Genomic DNA, 18,465 nt, shown 5'->3' with positions numbered 1-18,465 from the left:
AACATGTATTATTTATCTTGTGAACTTATTTTTTTCGACAATTCCTTCATCGTTTTTCCACTTGACTTTTCTTTTGTCATTATTCATTTGTCCTAAATGATACCACACACATAAATTGGTGCAAAAATATATAGAAAAAGGTTACCATGCATGTTCCCATATCACACAAATAGGTACCAGTGTAGTGCAACATAAATCATCACATACAAAAGTGTAGTCACAACTTTGCTTATTGGGAGAATGTTCAATGTCAGACTCCTCTCTCTCGATCTGTCCGAGGTCAGAAATGCCGGCCAGAAGGGGGGCCATGGCAAGGGTGGCCATGGGAAGGGTGGCCATGGGAAGGGTGGCCATGGGAAGGGTGGCCATGGCAAGGGTGGCCATGGGAAGGGTGGCCATGGGAAGGGTGGCCATGGGAAGGGTGGCCATGGGAAGGGTGGCCATGGGAAGGGTGGCCATGGCAAGGGTGGCCATGGGAACCAGAGCGGGGCGGATGAGCAACACACACATGGACCCTGTAAAACTATGCCAGAAGCAGACAGCCAGCGTGGCAGTGCCACCCGACTCCATGATAGTAGGCCCCCCTTGCAAAGCCTCGGCCCTTGGAGCTTCGCGTTGGCAGCAAATCATGCAGACACCATTAGGCCCACCGTGGCAAGAGGAGACAACGCCGGCCATCAGGAATTCACATTTCTCCACCGCTAATGGGACGCAGGTATCTCTTTAAGACAGTCATTGCCTTAAATTCCACATCAAGATTGAATTTAAAAAGGGCCAGCAGAAGACTAGAGTGAGGGAATTTGGGGAGAGGTCAACAGCAAGCAGGTGAATGGAGTGGGCAAAAGGGAAAGTATTAGAGAGAGGACACAGTTAGAGAAGGGCAATATCAGGAAAGATCAGGACGGAGGAGATATCAGTGAGCACGTGGAGTTCAAGGAGGGCAAACCTGAGAAGATGGCGAAAGAGGAAAGACCAGGTGGAGTGCGGAGATGAGGCGGCATAGGAGGAGGAACATGGAGAACGGCTGAACCAGGTGGTCATTGGAAGAGAGATGCAGAGAGAGGAAGGGAGAGGTCATAGGAAGCAGGGAGAGGTTGGCGTTGGTGGAGGGTCAGTGTGGAGGTGGTGGACAGAAAGGTCCAAGATAGGAAGCCACTACTGGCCAAGTCAAGATGGTCAAGGGCTTAAGGAGGTGCTGAGGCCAAAGGCGAGGCAAGAGGAGACTGGGATTGCGGAAAGCCAGCGGGCAAGTGCTGGAGAAGTGGAGAGCCTAGAGGACCTGTGCCCAGAAATTGGGAAGGCAAAAATCCTAAAGACCACAAGAGAAACAGAGAAAACAAGGTAGAGAAAAGGGTAGGCTAGCCAGAAGCCGCAATCTTGACTCTGGCGGAACAGGCAAACCAATTAAGGAAGAGCTAGGTCGGTTTATAGAAAATCTAAGCCAGGAAGGCTCCTTGAGAATCTGAGCCAGGGAGGATCTCTGAGAATATTAGCCAGAAGGACTTACTAAGACACTTCAGCCTGTGGTGGTTTTCGATCAACCTGAACCAATGACTAGCTTGGAACACTGCACATTGCGCATGGCCACAGAGGCTTGACAATGATTTCCTACAATGTGAAAAGACAACCGAAACAGACATGGCAGAACTGAACATTTCGTAGTACACAAAGCAACCAAAGCCCAGTAGGGCCATCATTTGCTAGCGTACTCTACCAAAGGGCTCAAGGACTTAGAGACCCAAGAAGAGCTCTGAGTGACTTTATGCAAGTCCTTCATGGAAGCTTAATGCTGAACGCAAACTTGGATTTTGGACCACGGTTCAACTGTTGATTAAGGTTTGTTTCTTGAACGTCTGACCTGTGTGTTCTCCTCAAACCACGTTCTCACATGGAATTGCATCCTGGTTTGTTTTAATCCACATCCTACCTCCAACTGCTGTGTTTTGAATTGACTTAAAACATTCTGTTTGAAACCTATTTGGGTCTCAAGTTGCTTTCTTATCCCTCTGCTTGGGACAATACATTCCGTTCAAGACAACAGGGGTCCCAAAATACGTGGATCATTCAGGCCATGCAAATTCTTAAATATCCCACTAGACCTGCAGGACGAGTATGTTACTTTACAAACTCGACCTAAGAGAAATGCATTCGCCCCAAAAAGACTGGTGACAAAATATTTACCAGTGATTTCTGTAAAATGGTGCATGTCACCGGAAGCTCCCTTCGAATTTGATGCATTGCTGCCATGCAATGGCCAGCCATGCAAAGTGAAACTTCTATTTGTCATTCACTGAAAACAAAGTTTGTTTGCAGTTAGTGTCAAATAAGTTTCTATCATCCCCTTTGCTAGCTTGGTCGAATACCACACAAAATGGTCCTCACCCTTCATAAAATCTTCTCTCTTATTTGAGTGGGCTAGTAGATTTTGCGAGACCTGAATCAAGAACGGCAATTGCAGGGTAATCAGTTCTAAGAGACAGAATCCCATGTTATGAAATGAAGGACTTCCTTCAGTCAGATTCTAGAAATTGTAACCCATGTAAACACCGACACTTCCCCGATGGTCATATTTTCAGGGCATTCCCTGTGTGTGCGAGTTTAGACTGCAAAGACTGTAATACATGAACATAGTTTCCTAGCAGTTCCCTTTTGTCCCTAGACATTGAAAGCACTGTAGCGCCTCGATGCCCCCCGGGCTGTGCTGTGTGCGTGCTTTATAAATGCAAATAAATGCAGAACACAAACCAAGCATGTGCAGAACACACACCATGCCTGCGCAGAACACAGACCAGGCCTGCGCAGAACACAGACCATGCCTGCGCAGAGCACAAACGACAAACCATGCATGCGTAGAGCACAAACCATGCATGTGCAGAAGATCTTGCATGTGCAGAAGACAAACTATGCATGTGCAGAAGACAAACCATGCATGTGCAGAGCACAAACCATGCATGTGCAGAAGATCTTGCATGTGCAGAACACAAACCGTGCATGTGCAGAAGACAAACCATGCATATACAGACGACAAGTCATGCATGTGCAGAAGCCAAACCATGCATTTGCAGAGCACAACCCACGCATATACAGAACACAAACCATGCATGTGCAGAAGACAAACTGAAACCAAAATGGTGGACTAGCAGAGCATTCAAATGGCCCAGGGTACACCCAGGACCCACGCACCTCCATCAATATAACCAATCCGGCACAGTTAAAAAAACTCACAACCATGCAGACCCTAGTGGGGAGCCCAGACACTATGCCTTAATGTTGCTTTTAAAGTCACCCTGTGGTTATTCATGAAGGAGAAGAGTCCCTTTATTAGGGGACTCAGGGAGAAAATTGGTGTGGAGTTTGTGAAAAGGAGACAGTGGGCCTCATTCTGAGTAGGGCGGTAAGGGTTAACGGTCACCGGTAACGATTCCGGTGCCGTTAAACCCTTACCGCCCTACTAAGAGTTCCCTTTGCGGGTCCTTCCTTAACGCCCGCAAAGGGACTCAGGGGTCAATAACGGTACCATAATTTACGGTACAGTTATTGCCGCCTTCCCCCTTCCCATTTAGCCCTATGGGGGCTCAAATGGGAATGGGGAATGGCCCTGGTGAATGGGGAATTACCGGTCCCTCTGACCTCGGAATGGACCGGTAATTACTCCATTCACCAGGCCGGAGTTTGGACGAGTTCGGAGGCAGCCATGCCGCAAATAGCGGTGTGGTTACCTCCGAACTCGGAATGAGGCCCAGTGTGCATTTTGAGAAGCCTGGAGAGCTCAGCGGTATGAGAGAAGGTGGAGAGAAAAGGGACTGATGAAAAGATGAGCAAAGGAGGAGGAGAGGGTAAGATCAGAGAACGAGGTGGTAAAAGAGGTAGCAGAGGAAGTAGAAGAGCTGAGGTGGTGTACGGAGGAGTAGAAGAAGTGGAGAATGTAAGGAGGATGATGAAAGGGGAGCAGAGAAGATGAAATGAGTAAGATCAGAGGAGATGGCGGTGAAAGGTGGGGCAGAGAAGTTGGAGGATGGAGTAAGATCAGAGGGGGAGGTGGTGAAAAGAAGAGGACGACAGTGGATTGGGAAAGGCAGATGTGGGAGAGGGATACAGACCACCCATTCTAAAGGAGCTTGTGAGACGAGATACAAGCACATGCGAGGCATCAAGGAGCTATCCAAAGAGCCAATAAAGGAAAATGTGTTAAACTAGACAGTCATAACTGTAGGCATAAACTTGGTGTGGAGGTTTTGAAAAGGAGACAATGGGCCTCATTCCGAGTAGGGCAGTAAGGGTTAACGGTCACCGGTAACGAGACCGGTGCCGATAAACCCTTACCGCCCTACTACGAGTTCCCTTTGCGGGTCCTTCCTTAACGCCTGCTTTTAGCATAAACTTGTGATTTCTTTGAGGGGAAAAAATGTTTAAATCCAAGAGAAATATAGTGTGAAAAGAAGGAGTGGGGGAAGAAATGGAAAGAATGTTAGTATCCAATCATATTTCTTATGATAAATGTAAAGAAAATATTCTCAATATTTGATTTTTTTAAATGTACACCTTATGATCTTATTTTGAATTGTGAGACGATTGGCAAGGTATCGTCACCTCTCTCCCGGGGAGAGCCCTTTCCCACGAAGCTAGGGAGGTGCAGTTGCTACCCAATAGTCCCACTAGGGGTGGTATAATGCAGGAGGACCTCATGGGGAGGGACTCCCCCTGTGGGGATAAGGACGATCACCTAGGGTATAGCCGGTTGGCCAACATCACACCCCAACCTTCCTTAAACCCCCCTGTCTATGCCAAACAGTTCCTTGAGAGTAGATCCATGTATTGCTGTAGTGTAGGAGAAACAACCACAACAGAACGTACCAGGACGATGAAGAGCACAGGAGACATGGCGATTGCTTACTGTGCTAGTACTGGTACGAGGTGGCCCAGAGGACGCACGAAGATCAATCCATCAAGAACAACAAAGGACTTTGATAATCCTTGGGGGGGGGTGCGGGGGGATTTGCATTCAAATGTTAACTTGTTTGTTGAAAAACAAACAAACAATATATATATATATATATATAGATCATATTTCCCCAGTGCGAAGTTTGTGGGGGTGTTTGCCAGGACACGGGCCTGGCATGCATATATATATATATATATGCATATATGCATGCCAGGCCCGTGTCCTGGCAAACACCCCCACAAACTTAGCACTGGGGAAACTATGATCTTTCTGAAAACCATCACCTCAAAACACAACTTCATCAGCTACACATGAAAATATTTTGAAGTTTTGCTTAGAAACAAAGGAGTTAAAAATTAAACAGCCTTATCGAATTTGCACACCCACAGAGACTTTGTTTGCCTAAATTCTGGCGTAAATACTCCTGCACGGACGAGGGTGATGCAGTGCAAAGACTGCCTTGGGGACTGGCTCTTTTCTGCTGAGTCTTTAGATGGATGTGTTTTTACATACATTACTAATGTGGTTCCTTAGTAATAATAATTCATTTTCTTTCTCTTTCCACATTTACTTGTTCCCTCCTGGCTGGATAAGTGGAATTTTCAACACTGGTCTCACGCTATTTCCTGATCTCACCCACGTGTTTTCTGCAGACGTGAACTTAATTCTGTAAGTACCTGTTGCCAGTTGCGCTACCTACTGCTAGTTGCGCTGCCTATTTCACATTGGTTGAGCTACCTAGTGCCAGTCGCTCGTGCTACCTATTGCCACTTGCGCTACCTATTGCCAGTTGGTCACGCTACCTATTGCCAGTTGCGCTACCTATTGCCAGTTGGTCACGCTACCTATTGCCACTTGCACTACCTATTGCCAGTTGCTTCCACTACCTATTGCCAGTTGGTCACGCTACCTATTGCCACTTGCACTACCTATTGCCAGTTGGTCATGCGACCTACTGCCAGTCGCGCTACCTATTTCCAATTGGTCGCGCTACCTATTGCCAGTCGCGCTACCTATTTCCAGTCACGCTACCTATAGCCAGTTACGCTACAGAATATACTGTGTCTCCACCTCGGTAAGGCTGGGTTCTGCAAGCCCAATAACTAGATGCGCCCCTTTCAACTAGTAGGCCCAATGTAACCGCCTTTCACTTTGGGCTCAATTGTACTCTATCAGATGATACCACGTCACCAGGGACAACCTGCTCAAGTCATGGTCTTTGCTTTAATTTTAGTTCTACTTCAGTTCTTTTTCAATAACTCTAAGTGATTCGACACTACACTTCCCAGAAGACAACTGATGGAGAAATGAAAGCCAAAGACTGGAATGTGGCGTCCCTAGTGACATGGTGACATCCGGTAACCCTATTTGGAAGTGGGAGGGGGAATGAGAGCCATGTCTCAAAGATGTGTAACTTTGACGCCACGGATACTACTATCCTCACTTTTGCCATGTGACAATAGCCAGTGCCGTGCATAAGGGACGCCCTCATTTCCTTTGTTCAGCTCTTAAGGGCATGTTATTGAAATGTGATTTTGATCACAGATTGTCGACTTCCTGCTTAGGGACCTCTACTTCATGGCTTTCCAGGATCCCAGTGTGCGGGTCAGCATTGGCAGTCACACCCCTCAGCCTGACCAAGCAACCAGAAGTTTAGGATTATATTTCTGTGAGTACTGATGAAGCTCGGTTAACTGTGATGCACGCCTAATCTTACAGAAGCCACTGATTTCACAGCTGTGGCCATCCAACGGGTATATGGTTTCATACAAAAGTGTAAAAGACATGATTTTGAGACAGTGTGTAAATAGTCTAAGCAGATTAGGTTTGTAGACAGGCTGCTTTGCAATACCCTCAAACACTGAATGAATCAGTGGCAGCTCATTGGTTCCTGCTGAAAAATAGAACTGTGAAAAGAATCGAAATAGTAAACAGAGTAAGATATTAAACTAGCAGTGTCTGTGTCACTTGTCATGCTCATACTGTGTCTATGCACTGTAGCAAGTCCCTATGTGATAAGTTTGAAGCGCATAGGCGCAATTGTAGGGGGGCAGCAAGGGAGTATGTCCTCCCCAAATTGTGTTGCACACCATTTTGTCCCACTCATTTGGCAGGGGCCCCTTTCATTTAGATGTCATGTTCCCCCAACATTTTCAGCAAAGTTACTGCCACTGTTGAAGCGCAATTCCTTCGCGCTCTGAAACACTTGTGTACGAGCGCGATACAAATTAAATATCAATTTCATGCATGTTTGCTAGCCCTGTGCAACCGCATCCTATTCCTGCTTCTCCCCGCCACCACTTTTTGCCCAGTTTTCGTTTGTTCTTCCTCCAAATACTGTGGCCTGGCTATGCCATGCAGGGGCAAAATATGCAATTTCTTTCAGACATGGTGCCAGCGCTGTAAGACCACTATGGTGGTGATGGGCACAGTATAAAAACGTCATAACATAGCATGTGATTATTCAAATGGCCTTCATTCCTACGTAGGACTTGCCTGAACTATATTCTGGAATGAAAGAAGCTTTCCAGAAGCTCATCTTAGCCCCTCCCCCGCCCACCCCTGTGTAAAGAGGCTCTGCTCTCCCTGGTACTGTTGTGGCTAGGTGCCTTTTATTTGGGCTACTGTCTTGATGCCGTCAGATTTATATAGGAGGACAAGGCAAGGCCCAAAAAGAGAGAAAAGTCCGAGTTAAGAACCTTCACTTGGTCAGGCTTGAAAGATCTACAACACCGATGCAGTTTCGGGACGATAGCTCACGGGCAATGTGCTCGCCTTGGCAGCAAGACGACGCCAAGCAACACAGGTACGACGATCTCTGGGTCCACACTTAGAAACCTCTTGGTATTAAGCGCGTTATAAACAACCAATTATAATAATATTAACGCATGATATCCAGTAAAGCAAGCACCGATAAGCCTAAAATGTTAAACTTTTGAATAGGCCTCCGCCATTTGCCACCCCTTTCCATCAGCCAATTACTACAATGAGTTACCAAATATTCTGCGCCATCTGCGTGCTACCACAAGGCATACCAGAGAACCAGAGGCAACACCCGGTTGAAGGATACACTTTGCATGCAGTGCTATCGTTGTAAAATGAAGCTCTTAGTTAGGCAACCCCCTCAGTCCTCAAGCACAAAGTGACTGTTTGGCCACTGGTTGCTTTAGCCGCTACTCAGCCGAAACTAAAAAGTTGTCCCTGGCTTGGAGTTGGTATGAGATTATCCTCGTCACCCATCCTGTTTTGACGACTATGCTTTGGGATGAGATGTTTAGATGAGAAGGGAGAAGTGTTCTCTCCGGATCCAGGCTACGTTCGGGTCTGCAAACATCCGTGTGCAGGTCAGAGGAAAAAACCCTAACCCTTTACCCCACCCCAAATACAATCACTATAAAGGTTTTGAAGATAAAAAGATTCGATATATGGGTATTCAATATACAGGATTCGATATAAACACTGTATACCAATGTTTAGATGAGAAGGGAGAAGTGCTCTCTCGGGATGCAGGTTATAGTCGGGTCTGGAAACGTCCATGGGCTGGTCAGAGGAAAGGACCTAACCCTTTCTAGCCTGCAGCGTCCTCAGATCTGGAAAAAGTGCCATTGCTCGGGTATGGCTTGGACACAAGTTGTTAACCCTATCTGAGATGGCTGTAACAGAGCCAAATCTTAAAGATGCCTACCAGGCAATGAACAATAATGTGGGAAAATGTGTAACAGAATGGGGTGAGACGTTGGCCTTCCTGAAGGACGACTTTAGGGGCCAATGGTGTGCTCAATGGCTGAAACCTTTGGACCTGTACTAGCGGAACCCCGAAGGGGCAAGTCAGCAAGAGAAGGAGGCTGCCAATCCTCCAGAAAGGGGAAGGGAAAGGAGAGTAGGGGGGAAGTTTACTCTGTTCATGGTTGCTTAACACAGTCAGAGGAAAAACGCCTGCAAATGAAACAAACACATGGATAGAAACTGCACTTGAACGAGGACAGCTAAATCACACCATGTGTTGGTAATATTAGAATAAATCATTACCCTGCATTGGCCCGGACTCTGGTATGAAATTGAGGCTTATCCAGTTCAGAAATGGGGCCTGATTGGCCTGGAACCGGGTTTTCACAAAATATGTCTCCCTGATCCTTGTTCAAAGAAACCAGAAGCTGATTGCTTGAGCCCCCATACAACACTGGTCTACAACTCGGTGGAGTGCGTTCAAAACCGAGTGACTATCCAAAGGCGTGGAATCAGCTGTTCCCAGCACTTAGAGACCTCCAAGCTCAGGCCAGCTCTGCTCCCCTTTACATTTTTTTTAGTTTGCACTGAACCACATAAAAGAAACAGGGTGGCAAAGGGTCCTTGCTTGCAATCGGGTCTGTCAAATGAATTCCTTTTAATCCTTCTCTGTTTCAACAGAGAATTTAAAGCAGGAATTAATGTTCGTTAGATGCATGCATATGCAGCCACAAGTCGCTAATAGGGAGTAGCTATGGTCTTGTGGCATGTTCCATAAGAGGTGTGGATGTTGGGCCATTAGAAAGGGGAGGAGTGCACACAGCTACATGCTGTGTGAAAAAATGACCACAAGCAGGTGATCGATCCTAGGATGCATTTTCTTTCATTGTGTTACTGTAAATCTTAATGGTAAAGTTGGAAAAGCATATATTAGGTTCACATTACTTTCGGTGTTAGTACCTGTAGGCTTTCATTCAAGATAGGGAAAAGGAATGAGTTTCATCTCATGCTTTGTTTTTGTTCCATATGCTACGATAATGGTTCATATGGTATCAGGTTGGTTTTGTATGTGATTTGTACACATTTCAAGTCATCTCCATAAAACGGAGTCTCCTTTTAGCCCTTTGTTTGTTTTACACTTTTTCACAAAACTTTCACTTTAATGCCAGGACCTCCACCCTTAAAACCTCCCCTCCGAACGACGGCCATCAATTCTGCCACTCCCTTCAGCCCACTCTCCCCACTGATCCCATAGGAGGACAGTTCCATGGGGAATTTCTTTTCATGTTTTCTGTTTGCAACACTGAACCCATCATAACATAGGTGTAATGAACTTACCCAGTGTCTTACCCTAAACTCAAGAAAGTCCAGATTCACACTTTCCCAGTCATTTTGTTGATTGTCCCAAAACATTCCGTTGCCTGCTAAAGTCAGTGAGGACTTCGTAGGAATATGAACTGTCTATAAGCTAAATAGAATACAGTGCTTTCCCCTCAGTACCTGCACTTCTTATTTTTGAGCATTTGAGTACCTGCACTTCTCAACACCTGAAAGAGAGTACTGGTCCTCAACTATGTGGCGAGGTGAAAATGAAAGCTTTTCATTTCACTTTATCGCAAATTAAAGGACTACGCTTCTGCAGCCTTTTCTGGGGAAAGCGGGGTCCTCTCCCTCCTACTCTCTCCCCCACCTGCAGTGCCCATAAGGTCTCCTTCAGGACCCACCCTGCAGAGCAAAAGGAGCGCCAAACATGCAGCCACTCTGCTCTCAGCACACCAGGCGCGCAACGCTGTATCGCTAAGTGGGCTTCACCCGTTACCATTTGTTTCCTCTGATGGCGCGGGGATTGATTTGGAAAGACTGGGAAATTACTTTTTTAAGTTGTTTCTTTGTTATTAGCAGGGCCTACTCTAATATGTCAATGTGTAAGTAATTTGAGTTGCGATGGAAAGTTTTCGACTGAAAACATGCACACAGCTCTAGTTACCTACCGCATTTCTTATTATGCAATGAGCGCGAACAATAACAAAACTCCCCGTCTAGAGCTTACTTTACAGCTGTGATATCTGCTAGCTTGATACGCAAAAAAAAGTCTAATTTTAAATGGATATTCAAACTTTCTTAACACAATGCATAGCAACAAACTGGAAGCTTGTGTGAAACAATCCCAGATACACTGCTTTACCAAAGTGTGTGATCTTTGGCACATAATTTAATCTCACTGGGCATTGCCTGCAAACAACGGGCTATGCCTAAAAGGGACCCGTGTCCAAGGTGCTGCACCGAAACAGCCAGTGCCAAAATGTCTGTGTTCCGGAATGAGTACCTGCACTTCTTTTTTTTAATTTTAAAACCCTGATAAAATCTAAAACTGACACGCTTATTTGTAAGATCTAAACCTTTTGCATTGGTGCAATACATGCAATAGCACGTTTCTATAATCCAGACCAAACTCAATATTGAAAACATGGGTCTAATTGCATTCGGATCTGCTGCCATCTACTGTCGGCGTACTGTATTGCAGTCGTCCGCAGGTATAGAGCAAATATTTTTTCAAATGGTCAAATCGCATCCCACTTTCAAAAGTTTGACCACCCTCCATCGCAGCCTGTCATTCTTGAAAAAGATTGGATTAGACAGAACGTGAACCGCGGACACTGGTTCTCAAGAGAAAAAGCAAACCATACATATTTGGTTTTTCTACTTATGTCCTCGTGAAAGTCGTTTAAACTCCTGCCCTGGTGCCCGAGATGTTAAGTCTTCACCTGGTTTTTGGGATGTAAACGCTCATCCAAGGCTTTGGCATTTGAACCTGTGCCCTAGCGCACTTCCTTTAAATGCCTTCCGATTGCCTGGCACGCAAGCTTATACTCTACTGCCTGGCTATTTTGACTGGATAATCAACGTATGTCCTAGTTCCTGGGATGTCCTACCCTTGTGCCTAGCTACTCAACCCGTACTCTTTATGCAGTGGAGTAACTTTTCTGAAAATGTTGGGGGGGGGGGGGACATGACATCTGAAGAAAAGGTGCCCCCCAGCCAAATGAACGGGAGCAAAATGGTGTGCCATGAAAGTTGGGGGGGACAAACACCCCTGTCCCCCCCTAAAATTACGCCCATGCTTTTATGCCTGGCAATTAAATGCGTGTCGTGGAGCCTGGCATTTGAAGCCCATCGTTACAAGTTCTGCCACAGTGCCTTAACATCCTGCACTCAGGGCTGATTCGAGGATTTTCGACACCATCTGCAGAAAAAAGACACGCACGCCCCATCCCCCCCAAACCCCCTCGCATACCCCACGAGTGATTTTTTTTTTTTTAAAGCATCGAGTGAATCACACAGGAAGGCGCAGTGAAATAAAAGGATTTGCCCAAGATCACCCACTTTAGAAAGTGGTGAAGCCAGGGTTTAAGACAAGCCTGCTAATGAGGCCCTTGATCGCAGATCTCCCCAATGCTAGTTGGCAGAAAAAGGTGTTACTTAGGCCTGCAGGAATTCTGTTTTGGAGCGATGACTTGAAAAGTACACAAATCATAATATACCAACCCAACAAATATATAAATCCTTATAAAAAAAAATGTTAAGGGAAATTGGTATGATTGTAGCTCTAGTTTCCAATTCTTGAATATGCCATAATGTGAAGCAAAAATGTGTCCTGTTTTACATCTGTCTTTTCAATACTGCTAACTATATACTGTGTAATAATGTCACCTGCGTGTAGTGATTGTTTGACATGGTCATGCTGCTTGTCATTACGTATGTATGATGTGGGGGCAATGAGAAGTTCCACAAAACAGCAAACCATTTTGTCTGTGTGCCTTTGTGTGAAGGTCGAATAATAAAGCATGCAAATAAGGGAGACAGTTTTAAAGTAATGTTGTGTCACTCTTTTTAATTGGCTTGCAAGTAAGCACATTTATGGGTGGTTTCGGGAGCTTTGCACGTTTCACCATTCTTGTCTCTCAAACATTAACACTCAATAGGGCCTTGGTTGAAACAATTATTACCTCAATGAACAATCATCATATAATACAATAAAAGATCAGATGTATGTTTGTCCGATGCAGTCATGCGCAGTAGAGACTGCCCTCCTTTCCTGTTGTCACTGATAGCAGGAGCTGTTGCCTTAGGAAATATATCAGGCCAACTGTATGTTTGTCTGCACTTTGGCACCTGTACACAGGCTTTCACACTGGTAACTAAGAACAATATTCTCACGAATGCGCTGCTGATAGCAAAGAAAGTGTTAAGGTGAGGTTGCGAGGCCCTCAGGATTGCGCCTGCTCTGAAGGCAGCTTCCTCTTACTGTAAAAGAGTGCCATGCTAGTCATATTCCAGAACATAACTGAAGAGGTGCACAAACTCTTGAGAAATGTGTTTCGCTTAGCTGCTGTTACTGGCATTCTTCCAGAATAAAATCACTTAAGAGATGCCTTTGATGTCAGTTTCATGGAGTTCCTTGTTTGTGGCATCACTATATTACACCCTTTCACTCTGACCAAGTGTTAAGCTGTATTTTATTTATTTATTTTTTATTTTGACATTTATATAGCGCACCGAACCCTGAGGCATCTGGGCGCTTTTTATTTAGATTGTTGCAAGGGATTTATTTGTATTCTTTCCAGTTTCTCTTTCTGGGGACTGTAAGGTGGTGGGTGGGGGCCGGCGGGATTTGGGTAGGCCTTGAGGGGGCAGTCTTCCACACCAGCTCAGCATGCAGCTGATTCTGCCTGTGGGGCTCCCATCATTGCAGGGCCTTGGCGACCATCCAGCCTGCCCATGCCCAGTGCCAGCATTGCGTGTGCTAATGCCTGGCATTCAACCCCCGTCTCACCTCCTGCTATAGTGCCTGCCTTTGTGCTAAACTTTGCACACATGTTTACTGCCATTTCAATGAACGCCGTAGGCCTTGGCTTTTAGAGCCCTGTCTTCGTGCACGGCTTTTGCACTCCTGCCCAAGGGTGTGGCTGTTGGCATTATGGGCAGGCTTTTTGAGTCCACCCTTAGGACATGGCGTTGGACCCAGGTATTAGTGCAAGACTTTTTACACTTCTGCATTGATGCTTGCCTTCCAGAGCAGGGAGGTTACCCATGTGGTTACGGTTACCCATGGGAGAATGGTCATCATTCAGTGTCTTTGTAGAGGTAGTTGGTGAGGTACCAATCTTGTGGGTATTCCCTGGTTCGCAGGTTTAAAATAAAAGACAACACCACAAAGGACAGCCATCACACGCACCATGAGCGGATTAAGTTGGTCAGGCAGTCTCATGCCATGCCCCTCACACTCTGGAACAATATATTGAAGAAGGTCAAGCAGGCCCGGGGCACCCTCACCCCAGGAAGGAGCCGAAGGCAGTGCTGTTTAAGTAGGGTGACCAGATGGAAAAAAAAATGGAACAGTGCATAGACATAGACGTAGGACTAAAGTAAAACACAAATAAAACTGTTTTCCTACTTCTATGTTGCTGGCCTGTTGCAATGGGGTGGGGTAGTGGGTGCTCACAGGCCCACTCCCCCTCCCAGGATGGAGGGCGATTTCCCGGGACTGTCCCGGGAAAACCGGGAGGTCTGGTCACCCTATGTTTAAGGAAGATTTCACCGGCTGAGGGTGACAAGACTTTAACAATTTCCTTCCTCCCCACCCTCATTTTTGTGCACTCCCCTGCTCTGAACAACACTCTGCAGTGTTCTATGTTTGGGTTATATGTACTGTAACAGTGCTGCAGTACTGTTAAAAGATGCCAGCCCATACGCTGGCTCTCCACGCTCTACTGCTCTCGAGCTAGGTCCACGTGTTACACAAAAAATAACCTATATAATTATAATTGTTCTTTTATAAACGCACTTAATACCAATGACTGGTTTCTAAGCGTGGAATCGGGATTCGAGACGATGTTGGCCTGTGTTGTTTTGTTTCCAAGACAAATGCGTTGCACCTGAGCTATCCTTCCTCCTCCAGACCACACATTTAAACACATCTTAGCTTTTAAACATATGCCCTAGTAGTGCCTGCCTTTTAAACATGTCAAGGTAGTACTTTCTAACCTCTTTTACAGCACTCAAAGTTTACATTTCTTTCCTGGCCTCTGGCTTTGAAAGTCCTGCACAAGTCTATGGCTATTTTAACATTATCAACCACTTGTACAGGCGCTACGTTTAGGTAGTTGCCCTCTGACCCGCTGTCCCAAGTGAAGTGAGGACATAGACCAACTACCCACTGGTAGTGCTACCATCTGCGGGTACTAATGCGAATAACATCTGCGCATATGATTTGTCCCATAATAAAGCAAAAATCATAACAACAAAGTTAGAAAGCAAAACTGTTAGCGTGCCATTTTGGAAAGGGAATGGTGATGGCCGCACTCTGGAACACATTAGAACTTCATTTCAAAATGGCCGCCTGGTGCGCTGTCAGTCCCTCAGCCCTCACTTCCCTGTGCCTCCTTACTATACCCCGTTCTAAGATGGCCGCCTATTCCTAATTGGATACTTTTGTCGTCACTTTTGCATGCCCACCAACTACATCCTGTTCTAGGTCACCTGTCAGTTCATCAACCATCCCGCCTCCTCACTCTCTTCTAAGTGCGCCTGCCCGTCCATTTCCCGTGCAAGCCCGCTTAGCAAATATGCACACACACCAACACATGCGATTGAAAGAATGTGGGAGGTCACTGCCTTTTAGTGGAACTGTGATTTTATTAGAGGCTCTCAGCGTTCTATAAATGGTGCTGATAAACTTATTACATGTGTCCTGTCGTATCAAGCCCTGCTTTAGTATTAACCTTTAAACCCCTTTGAACCTTTATTTTTTGGTGGAAATATACGCAATTAAATAATTCAGAGGGAACGAAGAAATCATGAGGGGCTCAATGATCCAGAAAGCAATGATAAAACCTTGATATCCTGTATGTCAGTAAGTGAACGGGGAGGAACCACGCAAACTGTATAGCCCTTGTGGGCTTCATATGATGAATATATTGTCACCGGGACTGGCGTGCCCAGCAAAAGCCATGCCGTCATGGACATCAACCTACTCTCTACTCGGACATCTTCGGACATCTCTGCATTTCGGGCATCTTTAAAAAGGCCAACTACCAGCTGCACCTCATCCGAGGTACTCTTCCCTTTTCACCTTTCGCCAGAGGCTCACTGTCTTCAGAGCCCTTGTTCTCTCAAGGCTGGACTACTGCAACAGCCTCTTTCTCAACCTCCCTGCTTCTGCCCTGTGCCCTCTGCAACTCATCCAGAACAGAACCGCAAGACTTATCCTTGGCCTCAAGCCCAGGGACCGCATCTCTCCAGCGCTGACAATCCTCCATTGGCTCCCGTTGGCTGCAAGGATCAAGTTCAAGGCCCTCTGCATTGTCCACAAGGCCTTCTGGGGCCTGGGACCTACCTATCTGCAACAATGCCTACCTAAATACTGTCCCTCCGAGCCCTCCGCTCATCTACCTCCAACCTTCTGTGAGTGAGCCGGTTCTCCAAGCAGAGATTCGGATGGAGATCTTTATCCTCTGCAGGGGCCTCCCTCTGGAACAGCCTCCCTGCCGCACACCATCTTGAGCCTGATCTCCTTAAGTTCCCGGAAACTCCTTAAGACATTCCTCTTCTCCTCTTCCTTCTCTCTTCCTCTTCCAGGTTAACCTCTCTCTGCGCTCTATCCCGTCCTCTCCCTCCTTTTCCGCACAGCTTGCTCACTGGCCACCTGGTGTAGCTCAGAGTCTCACAGGTCCCTGGCACCCTAGCCAGTCCTCTCGCACTTGCCTCCAGGCCCAGCACTTGAGGCATTGCTACTGCGTTTGGTCTATTGACCCATGAGAGTGGCATCTCTCAGCACTTACCCAGTTTCTGACAAACTGGGTGCAATTGGATTTCCCTCCTTGCACCTGTCCTCCCTCCACACCCAACCCCCTCCCCTCTCCTGCACTGTCTGTGCAGTGCACAATCTGAACGTACCATGCCTTAAAGATCGCCTATCTCCCCTGTCTCCCCTCCCTGCACGGTGGCACCTCAATGCACTTGGAAAAACTGCAGAATCGTCGTCCGCCCTATTTGCTGTTATCTGCACTGTTAATTGTATTATAAGCACTTACTGCCTGTGCAGACATGTATCATTCAGAAACTCAAGGACTCTGGATGACTGTCCCCCCCCCCTCCTTGAGTGCTTTGAAACACTGCCTTGTGTATAGGCGCTTTACAAATGATCATAACCATACCATACCTTACTCGTCCAGGATGTCTTTCAATGGTGGCCTGGTACTTTGGTTCTAATCGAGTTCTCTTTCTATCCACAGGGAAATTGCTGATAATCCATACATCACATCCGTCCCGGCCAATGCTTTCCGTGGCCTGTGCAACGAGTCGCTCACTCTGTAAGTGCTGACTTCTCCCGTCGTTATTGTCCCTGCCATGGCTTTTGCTGTGGGAGATGCTTTTCTGGGTGACCTCAATGAGGTGTTTGGCCTGTACCTATGCATGTGTGTGGGTGTGTGGCAAATGCTCCTCGAGCTTAATTGCCACTCTGAGCTTATTCGGCTATGTGGGTGGTTGTCAAGCAACAAACAGCAAGGTGGCTACTCAGAGAGGGATAGGGCGATAGAAAAACCATACTATATCCAGACAGGGGGGAAGCTCCGGAGTTCATTAACGACAGGTGCCCTTCAGGGTACGTGGATGCCTTCCTTCATTGAGGTTCCATGTGAAAATGTCCCGCAAACATTTCGACATGCAAAAAATTCGCTGGAAAATGGCAGTTTTTTGCGGGGACATTATCACATCGAACATGCCAGGGACAGCCCTGCAACCCCCAAAACCTTTTTGTTTTTTTTCAAGAGGACCAGGGGACACCCCCGCATCCCCAGCTCCGCCTGTGCCTATATATATGGTCAACTATATAATGTCACCACGAATTTTTCCTGGTGACATTATGTACGGCGACATATATATATATATATATATATATAGGGCATTATTATCTGATACCCTCATTGACATGCGATGGAGGAAATTATTTCACTTAATGAAACCATAAAGATAACCAGCATTAAGGGAAATGACAATCATTTTATGGACACTTGAAACTTATCCCTCAAATCTCCCAAAAGGGGAGAAATAAAAGTAGCGATTGACATCTCTTCTCGTTAGCGCCAGCATATTCAGTGGCCAGGATGTCCTCTGTGGCACGGCAGTGGCCAAAAGCCACAAGAGTCTGCACCCTCGTTTTTCAGGTCTGGGGTCTGCAACCTGTGACATTTAAGGTGTTTTGGACTAGGATTCCCAGTATTCCTCACCATTTACAATGCTGCGTAGGGCTGATGGCGATTGTAGTCTAAAGCATCTGGAGAGCCAACGGTTGGAACCACCTGCTATAGGTAATATGAGAAGTGGGCCGATTAGGGGTTTGCAAGCATCAATGACACCCCTCTACAGCAGGGCTCAAGTCGAGGTTACACGTGGGTGGACGGAGCCCACCCACTTATTTCAGAGGGTGGACTCAGTCCCCACCCCCCCCCAACTTAAACGGTACAAATGGAATGCCCTCTTTGAATTCATGAATTAAAGCCGACCTCAGGGATCAAACAACCGTCCCCAGGATTGCAGGCCAGACACTTCACCACTGCACTGTATAACCTGATGCAAATTAAACAACTAAAGGTGAAATGTCGCATTTCGATACTGCAAGTTCCAGGGAAAACATTTGTATTGGTTCTTGGAGTTTAAAACCTGCACTCTTTAAACGTCTTCAAAACCACTATTAGAAGAAAATATCCTCTCTTGGTTTTGTGTGTGTGTTGATT

The 18,465-nt window shown here is 46.3% G+C and overlaps 1 protein-coding gene across 2 annotated transcripts in view; it reads left to right on the top strand.

Moving 5' to 3' along the window:
* The window catches only part of TSHR (thyroid stimulating hormone receptor), a 672,050-nt gene that overhangs the window by 588,288 nt on the left and 65,297 nt on the right, over positions 1-18,465 (top strand). For both annotated transcript variants that reach the window (XM_069637860.1, XM_069637859.1), the window contains exons 5-6: positions 5,537-5,611; positions 16,963-17,040. In XM_069637860.1, the coding sequence (XP_069493961.1) occupies positions 5,537-5,611; positions 16,963-17,040 (153 nt within the window). The remainder of the gene's footprint in view (positions 1-5,536; positions 5,612-16,962; positions 17,041-18,465) is intronic.

The sequence above is a fragment of the Ambystoma mexicanum genome, chromosome 14 (genome assembly GCF_040938575.1).
Source record: "Ambystoma mexicanum isolate Mex_15411 chromosome 14, UKY_AmexF1_1, whole genome shotgun sequence".
NCBI lineage: Eukaryota > Metazoa > Chordata > Amphibia > Caudata > Ambystomatidae > Ambystoma > Ambystoma mexicanum.
This window is presented reverse-complemented; position numbering and strand designations above follow the sequence as displayed.